Genomic DNA, 14,273 nt, shown 5'->3' on the forward strand with positions numbered 1-14,273 from the left:
ACTGAGACACTAGTTCAGAAAATGAAGAAAATCCCCCACTAAAATGATAAATAAATAGATTTGTTTTGCTTTTCTTTAGTAAATACATATTTTGATTACCGTTATAACAGTTTTTGTGTTCCTGTGACGTTATTGTATGTTGAACGAGTTTCTCCATGAGTGAGAGAGGATGGGCATTCGATTGTTATGAAGAGCTTCTCCGTGGCTAAGCGGTTAGCGTACGCGCCTTTGGCGTGGGAGACCCGGGTTCGATTCCCGGCGGGAGCTCATGTGGTTCGGATTCCACGTTAATCAGTAGGTCCACGTCTCATATAGCCTCGCTGCTGAACGGAACGTTAAACTCAAAATCAACTCAACTCAACTCGATTGTTATGAAAATGTTATACATTGTCCCATACGGCCCTCGAGGCCTATAAATCTTTTGTGATAGGCCCACCCCTTCTTCCAACCTGCACATACCTGTAGTTAAAGTATACATTATTCTTGTTTAACTTAGGTTGATATGCTTTAGTCGACAATGTGATGTTTTAATGATACAGTTGTACAGGGGTCGTTTGTTATAAAATATATAGAAGATAGTTGAATTGCACATGGATACAACAAATAAATGAGATGTTCGTGATATAACTAGTGAATAAAAGTAACGCAACTAGAGTGATAACTTGTGATCCTTTAAGGCTTAGATTATTCCATTATTTCATGAAATTCTTTAGTAGTTATGGTTATTATAGAGGAGTTTGATTTAAGACCTCTACAGGGTGTTCGAGATGTCCCCTCCCGTATAGGTTTGAGTTTCACAGGGAATAATGTCGGTATAATGCTAGTTGTGGTATTGGTAGCATTGTTTTCATGGTCACAAGCAGCACTGTCTAGTATCTCTGGTTTCCATCGCTATCTGGCATTCCTAAGTTCAAAGTCATGTGGAGCGTTTCAATTGTGAAATCATCGCTGACATAAGTCACGCAGTTACACAGTTGAGGAACGGTTAGTGGCATGTATGTGGGTGCACGGACGACCATACACAGGGCAAACAATGACAAAGGTAATAACTGTGTATAGAGATTGTTTTGTGTGATACTCATACCTAGAGATAAGGGGACTTTTCGGACACCCTGTATAAGTTGGAAAGAATTGTACAAGTTTACTTTACGACCGTTCTACTTTTCAGCTTATTCTTCCATATATATAATATGGAGATTAAATCTGAATCCTAACAGGATTTGTTTGAAAGGATTGATTGGTTGATTAGAGTTTAACATTCCTTTTCAGCACTGTCTACAGCTATATATGAGACTAATGAGACTGGATATTCTGCTTAAAATGGCTTTCGAACCTACTTGGATTTTGTTTCTGAGGCAAGTACCCCTGTCATGTATTGACCCCGAAATTACATGCACAAAAAGCATATGTGTTAACCACTTGGCCTTGAAGAAGGCTACAAGGAAAGATATAAACTCTGCTAGAGACAGTATAAAGAAAATTACGCGAATTTTCAACTTTGTCCGGTAGATGTCAGCTGCTGGAAGATGTTTGCTGTTGCCTAACAGTGTGATGTGAAACTTTTAGCATTCTACAACTGTGCGCCTTTGATTCAATAATAAAAAAGTGGTATAGGCACATGATTCGTTAAAGTCACCGTTACCCATGAAGATGTTAACGGATTGACTTCATTAACGAATTCGGACGAGATTATCGCTCTAGCTATCTACTGCAAAAAACACTACTGCAAAAAACAGACTTCAAAAATTCGATTTTTTTGTTCGAGTTGTGTGAAGTAACGGACATACGAAGGTACTAATATTACAATCTTATAAAGGCACACTTGTGTGGTCCTAATAATTGTAAGTGATGAGCAGTATACTGCTAACGTCAAGACAAAGAGTTTAGCGAGAAAGCATATAGTATGGATTCTTAATTTCCAGCAAAAGTGACCTGCACGATGATACAATGATCATAATGATGATTGATAACGATTAAACAAATTCCAGAAATGTTATTTCCCTATTAACTTTGTATTGAAATGAGTGTTTAGGAATACGTAAACGTTAAATGGTATAATTAATATCGACGTTGGTAGAAGCAATAAAAGCAAAGATATTTAAAAATTTGATTTGGTGGCAATTTTAAACACAAAGACCTAGAAATAAACATGATGGAAACAGTAAAATAATTGAAGGTCTAGGAGAAGAACTTACTACACGCCATTTCGCAAATTTTACACGAAATAATGTTATTGTCAAAATGTATGGATGTTTTTCCTCTAATATCTAAGAAGCAAACAAGTTACTATTATATATATATATATATATATTCACTGCTTCGGTTCAGAAATTCCATTATATTTTAGACAAAAACACAAAATGGTAAAAATAATTAGAGTTGGTGCATTCTCTCCCTGAATCTTTCAATTACAAAGAACCGAATTAGCACAACGCTACGTTAGTGTGGTGAAACATGTTTCAACTATGAAAGCAGAAAGGGAAATGATACATATTGACCTAAAGCCTTGGGTCAATTATAAGCAGAATTCATACATAGTTTACGATTCATTGACCCAGAACATTAATGGATGTCATGGTTACTACGTATGGTTGCTATAGTAACGTAGCAATTAACCATCAAGAGAAGATACAATAGGAGAAACAGGAACTACCTTAGTAACCTAGATAAAGTTACTTCTTCAATCGATAAATCTTTAGTTTTTCTCTGTACCACTAATCAATAGGAACTAACCTGCCCATAAAATCGTCCTTTGATCGGGTGTCCTTATCCCACACAGTGATCTCTAATTCTTGCGATTGATCATCGTACAGATGAAGGTCAAACTGCTCCAACCAGCTGGGATTCAGCGTCTTGTATATTATTTTACTCTTGTACTTTTCATTTCCTAACCTATGATTGAATGGAAAAAATATAATATTTGAATATTTTTTATATATAAGAAAGACTGTTTTAAGAACGAAAACTACCCGAGAAATTCTAATGATCTGCTTTTTATAATGTATATCCATCAAATTAGATACAAAATACAGTTAATTAGTTAATCCTTATTCAACTTATTGTTTCACATAATCATCGTTTTATTGAAGCAATATTGCATCACAAAGTGCGATATACTTCTGATCATAATTTATTACCGAAGTGAGCTACTTTGCAACAAAAAACAGATACAGGTATTATTGTCTTTACTTCAAGGCAGAATGGTTTTCTTTCGATGTCACGTACACTAGTAAACGTTCAATGATAAATATCTTTTCTCTTGAAAATTCAATCTTACCTCCTTATTGTATTTTAGGTTCTCATTAATACAAACAAATGCACTATGGACTACACACCTATATTACTGGAGTCTGGTCACAAATGATGAAAAAGATATCTTACGTACTTGAGCATTATTTTGCATTTGGAAATAAAGCGCCTTAATAATCATATTTCGAAATACAAGATCCCATCTTAAGTTTGAAAAAAGATCACTAGCTAAAACACAGGACTTTAGTAGTACCCTCTTTTCTCCCTTCAATCTTTCCACAGTTGTTTCAAACTCTCATAAACAACGTATTTAGTTGTTACATAGCATTTAACCAAAAATATTCTTTTTGCTAAGCCCTTTTACTTCCCATTGAAAATGAAGAAAGAAAAGTAGTGTTTGGTCTAGAACTTTTAGAAAAGTGGGAAAATGAAATAGGTCCGAGTAGCTTTTGGCAACAATATTAGTTAGTAAATTAACATTCGTGTGAAATTAACATATTGTGTCTTTATCATAAAAAAAAAAAATGAAGGTTTACGTCGTAAAGTGCATAATCTTAATTCACAGTTTCGGACTCAGGATTTAATAGAGAACTCGATATGGACGCATTAATATTTGTCCACGTATGAATATTTGTATGGTACAAAATTTCAGCGTTTTATGTCCATTAGTTGAAATGTTACAAGGGCGTATCAAGATAAATATCACACCCTGTATATATATGTTCGAAGTATGTTACCAAAGTTGTCAAAATTGTCAACATAAACAATGGAACTTGTATATAATGGATACAAATTCTAAACGTACCTAATGTTATTATTAAAAGTGCATTAACGAAAAGGAAAATTTAATATTAGTCAGTAAATACAGTACAATTTATATTTAAGTTTTGATTATATAAAATAAAATCTAAAATAAAATTAACTGGAAATAAATTAAAGTTACTCAAAGGAAATTAGTAGTAATTCAAATTTATCACAATTTATATTTGATAAATTTAACAAGAGAAATTGACTTGTTTTATTAATACTGTATGACCCGGATTAAATTGAATTATTGATTTAGGAAGATTCTCCTTTCTGGCCATAGTGAGTTGTGAATGCCAAAATATTCGTCATCGGTAGGTGCATCTGATGAATGGTTGAATTGGAATTTAGCGTCTCTTTCAATATATATGAGACGTGGACCTACAGTTCAAAGTGGAATCGAATCACCGCAATTCATTCAAATCTCAATACTCTCCAGCTGGGAATTGAACTTGGAATTCCGTGCATAAAAAAAGAGCACGCTTTATCCATTAAATCAATGGTTCCCAACTGGTATCTCACACAGTCCCAGAAGGGTATCGGGAAGTTTTAGAATTTATAAACTATGAAGCATTTAATATGTACTTAAAATAAATTTTGAGACAGACAGCACCAATCAACACCTCCAATTGCAGCAATAATGCTCAGTGTTACATAAATTACTATTTTACAGAAGCTTATAGTCTTAATTCTTCTTCTTCTTCTACTAAACTTTAAAAGAATAACGTTTTTGTACATTACAAACATTAATGATAATGAAAAGCAACGCCAATAAAAAGGAATGTCAATCTCTGTGTGTATATGTGTGTGCTAACTTTGTCCTACAGATTGTCTAAGTTAATGGGTGGTTTTGAATGCGTCTTCTGTAACGTCGTCACGAAGCGGAAAAGTGAAATTATGCAGTTTACGAAGTAAACCTTTGCTTTTACAATAAAGATACAGTAAGTTAATTTTACACAAACGTTTATTTCCTAACTTATATTGGAGCCAAATCCTACTCAGATCCAGTTCATTTCCCCATTTTTTAAAAGTTCTAAGCCAAAGACTACTTTTCTTCCTCCATTTTCAATGGAAAGCAAGAGAGCTTAGCAAAAATAATATTTCTGGACCAATGCTATGTAACAATTATATGCCTCATTCATGAACTCCTTACCACTGCATGAGAAGATAGAAGGACAGAAGAGAGAGAATACTGCTAAAGCCCCATGTTTTTGCTAGTGACCTTGTTTCTAAAACGTATCTTGCATCTTGTCCGCTTTATTTCTAGATGCAACATAATATTGAAGTCTTTGTCGTTAATTCTATCACCAGTCTTCAATAATACTGTATTAGTGGACTGATTTGTATTACTGAGAACCGAAGATACAGCTAAAGGTTTTCAACCAAAGAGGTGTTTACCACTGAACGTGTCCTGATATTGGTATATGTGACATTAAAAGAGAACCATTCTGTCTTGAAGGATAGACAATAATATCCTGCTTTCCGTTCCAAAAGTAGTGATTTTGGTAATAAAATATGATCATAAGTGTATCGCATTTTACGATGGAATATTTCTGTTTTTTGTGTCCTTGCATGGATGAAAACAAATTATAGTAATAAATATACAATTACAATATTATATAATTACAAAGTTCAAAGCTTTCGATGTATCTCAATCCTTTAACATGAACGGTCCAACACTGAACCATCGAGAACAATTGAGGCGTTGAAAGCAAGAGAGTGGTCTATGTTGCATTTTTGAATTTTTTTTGAGATATTGGTACTCACTGGTCCGAAAAAATTGCTGGAAAAGTGGATATGTGTATCTCAACTGACTGAGAAGCTATACGCAAAAGTTGTATTCCTGTCTTCATAAGATAACATGACAGATGTGTAACGATGAGACCAGTTTTCGCGAAAACTACTTTTGCAACATAGACCACTCTTGCTTACAAAGACTCAATTAATATTTCAATGCTGAAATGTATAAGACGTACATGGACATAAATCGCACACTGTTCCTTTGTAAAACCACTTATGTTGTCTTCAACTGATGTCATTTTTGAGGGATAAGTAAGCATCAATTTTTTGCTTTTTATATCAGTAAGTACAGGGTGCGTCAGAGCCGACTAAGCAGTTTCTATAGATTACCGCGAGAGCTGTGGTGGGGGTAGGCAGTTGCACGTGGTCTGCCTTTGTTCAGTCGTTGACCCCATTTCAGTAGCTAATATGGTCTGGACCGGAGCACATCGTGGTTTTGCCGTACGCGCTTATTATGAAAACAACAGATCTGTGATCGCTACACAACGAGCTATTCGGCGACAGTTCAACATTCCACGCAACAATGCCGTTCCTAATGCAAACCCAATTCGGTCCTGGGTTCGGCAGTTGGAGGAAACTGGTAGCACACTAAGAATAGATACAGCTCACAGATGACTAGAAGAACCCTAGCAGAAGTAGTGTGACGTAGGTATGGGCTCGCCCACTTTTCGCACGGGGGTTTCAAATGGCACCACGGAATAGCACACAGATAACTACCCGGAGTAGCAGATGACATCTAAGTACAGACCACACCTCAAAAACCGAAAATGGACTTGACCATGTCGTTGACCTTTCCCCGCTTCCCCTGTTTTAGGGTTCTTCTATATTGTACTATATTGTTCTATATTGTACTAATTTAGAAAATAAAAACATTTTTTCTCTATATATCCAGATTTACTTTTTATTGCTCCTTAAAACTGCTTAGTTGGTTCTGCTGCACCCTGTATAATTTAAAGCCAAAAATGCAGGTCTATGTATCAAATGAATTATGACACCTGGTTTTCAGAACTGGCGCCTAGAGCGAAAGGAAATTTTTCGAGTCCTATGCATATAGGGTGCTAAATAAAACAGCAACATTGCCAGTTCAGCACGCTGTTCCCTTGGGTCCTTCTCATAACAATATAGCATTGTTGGGGAACGGATTTGAGAAGTTCTAAATTCCTTCACATAACAATGTGTACGTTCTCCATGTCATTTTTGCGTGTCTTTAAGTTCCATCCGAACAACCTGCTGAATGGAAACGTTGCTTTTTCACCTAATATAGGGCGTTTTACCAATGTGGAGCCCAAACCGTTGATGCCAATGGAAACATTCCATCATTTGAAATTGAAAACTATGTATTTCCAACAACTTGGATCCTCTCTTTCAATTTTTTCGTATCTTTACCCATAACGGAGTTGTCCTATAGCCATGGACTTTTAATACACCCGATATATATATATATATATATCGGGTATTCTAAAAATGGCGCTCACGGACTACAGAGCACAATTCTACAAGTCAAAATAAAACGAAATATATTATATATATATATATAATTTGTATACCTTTCGTGTCATCGTCTGGAGACGCGAATTACATTATGTAGCAATGTCGCAGAAAAAGAACCATACAATAGATCTACCAATCTATCAAATAGTTACATCGATTCTTTCCAGATGGCAGTTCAAGTCGATATAGAGTGATACTAGCATCACTTATTAGTATAGCAATCGATGTAACTGCTTGATGGATTCGTCGAGCAATGCTAATGGTTTCAAGTTAATCTGCGACGTTGTCACTTAGTCAACTTTTGATTCCCCATAGCGGCTAAAGGAGGTCCCGAAACGTATACTATCATATCTTTTGCTTTATTTTGTCCTGTAAAATAGTACGCTGTGGTCCGTGGGCGCCACTTTTGAAAACCAGGAGCCACAATCAATCAATAGTAGTAGACGTTATTCTTAAGACGTATATAAACATACCAAATATCGAATTGTTACATACACAAAGATGTATGGAAACATATCAAATATCAAATTGTTATATAAAAAGTATTTATGCGACAAACTGTTCAAACAATTGTACACACTTGCTAATCTGCGAATCTAACTAGAAAGTTGATGAGTACAAAGAAGCTTAATATTAAATAAGGCTATTAAGTTTATTGATTCTGTTTCTGTGTGAACAGTTCAGTAATCTAAATACACATAATTTGTTGCATGAAGTTATCGACCTAAATGATAATATCTCTGTAAGTAATTAGTATAGTAAAGTTATAGTATAGTCTCAAAACAATTCCATAAAGAAGCACACACAAAGAAACAAAAATCAGAAGTACTTATAAGAATCAATGTACTTAATTTTAAGAAAGAAAAGGCACATTTAAAAATGTACAGAATATGCCTTACTTTTAATGTATTATTCAATATTTTTGAGAATCATTTGAATAACCATAATATTTTATCAAGATTGTTCTATAGGGGTTATGTAATTTTTTCTTGGGGTTTCGTCTGTTTATCCTTATCGTTTGATAATATAAGTTGGAATGACAGTTTAATATATTTTTGAAACTATTTTCATTTAAGATAATATAGACAAATTAGACAAATTACCAGTGCTGTAGTCCTAAAATTTTCAGAGGGTATACGCTGGTTTGTGATCATCTATCATTGTCATAAGAAACACTGAAAGCATTTTTTTAATGAACAATGTAAATCATATGTATTAATTAATTTAATATGAAGAATACGTTACTGTTTTATAGCCTAAAGCATTTCATGCTATTTTCTTGATGACACTCTTTACATAAATCACAGCATTAATGATAAATAGGTGTAGATATGGAGAATGAACCAACTCACTCCCGAGAAGGAACAGAAAAAAAAATCGCGCCAGATTCTTTTTTTCATGGTTTATATATTTGAACACCTGCTACGAATATAAAAGAAAAAGGTGATATAGTCACTTTATCATTGGAGTCATGGCCCGATTAAACAAATAAATAAATATAAACAAAACAAAAATAGAAAGTACTATAAACTTTGAAGCAGAAGGTACACTCTCATGACTAAGATTAAGCAAAGGGTATGCAGCGTGTAGCCTCGACTACAGCCCTGCAAATTACTGTATGCCAATCTTAAAATTAATTAACATTCTTTTCGAGTAAAAAGAAACCTCCTTAATGAATTATATATATATAGCCGCAGATCCAGGATGATCAAGGGAGGGGCTAAACCATAGTTTGCCGCTTTATCCTGTGTAAAGAAAGTAAGATTGAATCCCATTTTATCCAGTGTATACCTGAGCGTGTTTGGGCCTGAAAAGTTTCTTCCACGTTTCTCGATTTTCAGCTTCCTCTTTTAACTTCCAATATTTTCTAATAATTTTCAAGTCATCAATCAGTTTATTCTTCTCCCTACTCCTCGCTTTCCTTCCATCTTTTCTATGGCGGTGTGCAGAAGACATTTTTTTCTCAAGATGTATCCAATCCAATTGGCCTTTCTACGAAAGATGGTGGCTACAAGCATCCTCTTCTCTCCTGTTCGTTTTAAAACGTCTTCGTTTGTCACTCTTTCTGTCCATTTTATCTTCTCCATCTTCCTCCAACATCACATTCCGAAGCTTTCTAAATATTTCTTCTCTAACTTCCGTAATGTCCAAGTCTCTGAACCATAAAATCTAATGCTCCATATACAGCACTTGACCAATTTCTAACCTAGTTCAATATTAAGGCTGCTAGTTAAGAGTGGCCTTTTCTTGTTAAATGCTTCTTTGGCTATGGCAATTCTCGACTTTATCTCTCTGGTGCAATACGTGTCTTTCGTCAAAAATATTTCGCAAAGATTTGTTCTACTCTGACCCGTAAGGGACGAAGGAGGAAAACATATATGAGAAAACTGCGTACGTCCTATGTATTACAAAATTGATAAGACAACATTCTTCCCGCATCTAGTAAAGGTGTCATGTTTTAACAACCCTTGCATTACTCTAGACAGATGATGAAAAAAAATGGGAACATGGTGAATTCGTACTATCGTATAAAGTAAATGAATTAATTATACAAACAAAAGAAATCATGCTATTTACAGGCATTTAACTAGTCACCCTACTTTCCACTTAGGGTTATGAATTACGCTACCAAAGACCACTGAACAATATTTGACACAAAAGGAAATTTAGATGTTCTGGCAAATATATTTTTTTTTATATAATTTGTAGTTTCTATTAAGTAATTCTAATCTTATTGGCATTTAACAAAAAAACATTGTCCACACAAAAGACGTATATCAATTGATATACTTTATTCAGCTGAACAAAATGATATGCATAAGTGTAAACACTCATGCGTAGTTTTCGAGAAAATCGAGGAAAAATAATTTCTAAATCTAAAAACTGATGGTGTACGAGAACATTGCCAGTTATTTAAATAAAACTGAAACATGACATTAACAAGACGAGAGTATATGAACATTGTTAATGAGATATAGCCTAACATCACTATGAACTTTTAAATTTTAGTTTCTGTTTAGCTAAAATATTGTCCAAACATGCGACATATATCAGTGATAGATCACATCGAGTAGAACAAGACAGTATGCTTGAAATAAATTCTGATGTGTAGTTTTCGAGAAAATCAAAAAAACGACGCTAAAAAAATTATGTTGTTCGTTTCCATTAATAATTGACCATTTTTTTATTGTACTAGAAGGATTTATTTATTTATTTATATTGTATATGTAGCAAAATATACTGTTTAAAGCTATCAGAGTCCTCCCTACTGGTCTAATGACTTGCGCGTGTGCCTTTGGTACAAGTGGTCCCGGATTCAATTTTTGGTGGGAATACTAATGATTCGTCTCATTTAGCTTCTATAGAGTGTAGCCGTGAGACCTTAAAGTAAAAAATAAGTAAATAAATACATTTGTTAACTAGAAGATTGTTGTTTGTTTTCCCCTAGCAGTGACACCCATATTCTTTACGAACATACTACTTGTAAACTTTCAGACACGATATTGTAACCCATATGTAAAGCAATAATTCTTGTATTACAGATGCTAATAGAAGATAGGGTGCATACTAGTTCCTGTGAAATTCCTTGAACCGCTTGCGATAAATCCCATGGTTTTTAAGCCAGCGCGTTTTAAAATATAATGTTCCGCATTTTCGGTGGTTTATAACTGTTGGGAATGAGTCTTGCATGGAATGAGGCAGTTAAGATGTGGAATCGTTGTGTTACGGAATAATGGCGCATGTCTATGTTATGATTATGCGATATTAGAAGATAGCCTAGTATGTGCAAAGAAACAAGTTAAATTGAATGTGTAACAAGATGGTTAGGCAATTCGGCTTTTATGGATTTGAAAGGAATATCTCACACTAGGTAATATGTATGTGGAAATTAGTTTATGTTTTATTGGAAATGGTAAATGGTACTTGGGAATTGGAAGCAAACAGCAATAAATATATCTGAAACTAAATATGTAATTATGTTTGTCTTTATATAGTTGATTAGGCTTAATTAAGAGTAGAGGTACGGAATCTTGGGAGATGTGGAGCGACTCAATAATGGATTATATTGTAATGGATATTGGAGGCACAGGTAGAGAGTACATGACCCACGCTGTAATGGCAATTTAAATAGTAAAAGTAATATTATATATATATAAATTTTCTTAACAATAACTCTGAAAGGAGACATTTTCCGACTCATGTTTGTTACAACTTTTTTTCTTTCATTTGATATAATAATCATCTAAATTTATGACACAGAGTTCATTAACATCCTGTATATACTCGTTTAATTGATCATATAGTAATATTTCTTTTAGTTGATTAAAAGACACCTGACTTCTTTTTATCAATTCTCCACAATATCTAGTACAGTACACGCCCCATACTACCCGAAATGACGCAAACAATATAATTTACTTGTCAACGGCAATAAATCATTATTTTATAGATGATACCAATCAGTAGCTTCATTTAAAAGATAGATAGATTAATTTAATACGAGTAGATCTGAATTCTGAAAATTACGTCAACTAAACTTCTCCGAAAGAAAGATTAAACAGAAATAATTAGTTTAATTACTAATAAATTTATTTTCTTAAGTAAAAGAGTGCAAGTGGGAATAACGTAAAAGTATTCACTATTTGTCAATACTTTTGTTACATACTAACAATAATACTTGGTAGCTTAGTTAGAAATTGACGTATAGCTATTAGTCATAGTGTACTGTACAGTCTTATAATCAAAATTGTCCATTTAACGCAAAATGTTATTAAAAGTAGTGGTTTACCCTATACAAGCCATTAATACAGGACAAGTCAAAATGATGGAACAGATTTCAGAAATGTATTCTGTGAAATCTAGTAAACATAGTTATTTTGAGACATGCGCTTCAAGAGGTTAATCTTCAAAGTTTAGTTTCCACGCAGTGTTTCCACTTTCTACCGCTAAGAATCAGCAACAAGCAACTGAGGAAAATGGCGCTGACTGAAGAACAGAGCTCTTTCTATTTGATTATCATGTAAACAAGTCTGTGATTAGTGTGCAACGCCATTACCGTACCAAATATTGGAGCATCAGCGTGTTCGCATCACAGCAGTCATTGCTGATATTGACTCACAACATGCTACAAAAGCATTGGCAGGAGACAGACTATCGGCTTGATGTATGCAGTTTTACGCAAGGTGCTTATATAGAACACTTGTAATATGTTTGAAGAAAATTGACAGTTTACCTTCCTTAACACATGTCTTACAATATCATATCTGTACTAGATTTCAGAGAATAAATTTCTGAAATCGGGTCCAATATTCTGACTTACCCTGTATTTTTTTTTCAGTAGTGGTTTACATTATGGCGGAAATAAGCAATGATGTCCAACATAATTATTTAAAATGTTGTATCTTCTATTTTACAATTCATTAACTCTTTAAATACTCCTGTGATATATACTTTGCACAATATCGCCCGTGATAAGTGTTACGCACCAACTATACTCTGTTTCTATTATTGCTATGCAGTTACTTTTAATTTGATGTTCAGATACTGAAGGGACGAAATAAACTTAATTCGCGTACGACGGAACAAGTAATCCTAAGCATGAATTTGGGAAAAGTTTATGTAAGGATAAATCTTATTCTCCTTTCGGTGAAACTGAGAAGGGACAAACATATTTTAGTTCTCCCACCGCTAAGAATGAAAACCTTTCTTTTCTATAGTGTTGTGCTATTTCTGAGTTTAAAGTTATTTTCATCACCAAGGTTATATATTTACCTCCAGTTTAACGTAGAATCTGAAATTACAAAAACTTCAAACCGGAAATAAAACTCAAACCCTGCGGAAAAGTTGGAAAGTTTCTCATTTAATCTGCATGAAACTTTTCCTCTCTATCTTGTGAAAAACATTTGTTTGCTGTTTTATCAACCTTTTCTGTCTCGATTTTTATAATTACTTCCTCACACAACTCCCAACTTGTTAAGTTCTTCACTGACTATAATGACTCATTGTACAGGGGTTTGTTTACCAAAACTCCTTTATATAAAAGGTAACCAAGAAAGTTCTTTCCATTTTTGTGGGGTCTGTATTCCATTGGCCCCTCACACTGTGAGTTGAATGCGAATGGAGATAAGGCGAAGGTCAGTTGTTAGTGTGGGATTCAACATACTACCTGGTTGTGGCAGTTCAGTTACATCGTGAACTTGTGTAAGGACAGAGTGAACATGGGACCTCCACAGAGCGTCATAAGGGCGTGTATGCTGTACGAATTCAAACTGGGATTAAACGTCGCTGCAGCGGGGCGGAAGATAATGCCAGGCCTTTGGCGTGTCTACGTGGACAGTACAGCGGTGGTTTAAGAAGTCTAAGGACGGTGACGAAACATTTTAAGACGCACCACGTGCCGGAAGACCAACACATATAAAAAATGAAGATCTTCAGGCAGCAATTGAGAAGAACAGTGGTCAGACCCATGTAAGAAACTGGGACTACAATTCAATGTGAGTGAATAAACCATTCGGCAGCACCTCCATCAACTCGAGAAGCACTACAAGTTGGGTCGATGGATCCCACATGATTTGACTTCGGGCCAGAAGGTTACTATTGGTTAAGATTCCATGAACCGGTTCCACAACAGCCGAAACCAGCACTGCACCAGAAGAAGGTCCTTCTGTGTGTTTAGTGGACTGCTCGCGGCATCGTGCATCGGGAACTGCTACCAGCTGGTCAAAGCATCAATTCACCTGTGTATTGTCAGCAGTTGAGCCGTGTTTAAGAAAAACTCAAAACTCTGGAACCAGCACTTCTGAATCGCAAAGAGGTCTACCTGTTACAGGACAACGCTAAGCCCCACGTAGCTAGGATGACTCGGGACACCATTCTACGCCTTGGATGAGAAACATTATTGCATCTGCCTGGACATTGTACCGTCCGAT

At 34.9% G+C, this 14,273-nt stretch overlaps 1 protein-coding gene across 5 annotated transcripts in view; it reads right to left on the bottom strand.

The window, feature by feature from the left end:
* Mctp (multiple C2 domain and transmembrane region protein) overlaps positions 1–14,273 on the bottom strand; it is a 955,910-nt gene that overhangs the window by 45,761 nt on the left and 895,876 nt on the right. For all 5 annotated transcript variants that reach the window (XR_014129216.1, XM_081746500.1, XM_081746491.1 and 2 more), the window contains one exon: positions 2,734–2,892. Coding sequence is in view for 4 of the 5 variants with exons in the window: in XM_081746500.1 (XP_081602626.1) it covers positions 2,734–2,892 (159 nt within the window). In the remaining variant the exon portion in view is untranslated. The remainder of the gene's footprint in view (positions 1–2,733; positions 2,893–14,273) is intronic.

Source organism: Thermobia domestica, chromosome 2, assembly GCF_964235325.1.
Source record: "Thermobia domestica chromosome 2, izTheDome1.hap1.1, whole genome shotgun sequence".
In the NCBI taxonomy this organism is placed as follows: Eukaryota; Metazoa; Arthropoda; class Insecta; order Zygentoma; family Lepismatidae; genus Thermobia; species Thermobia domestica.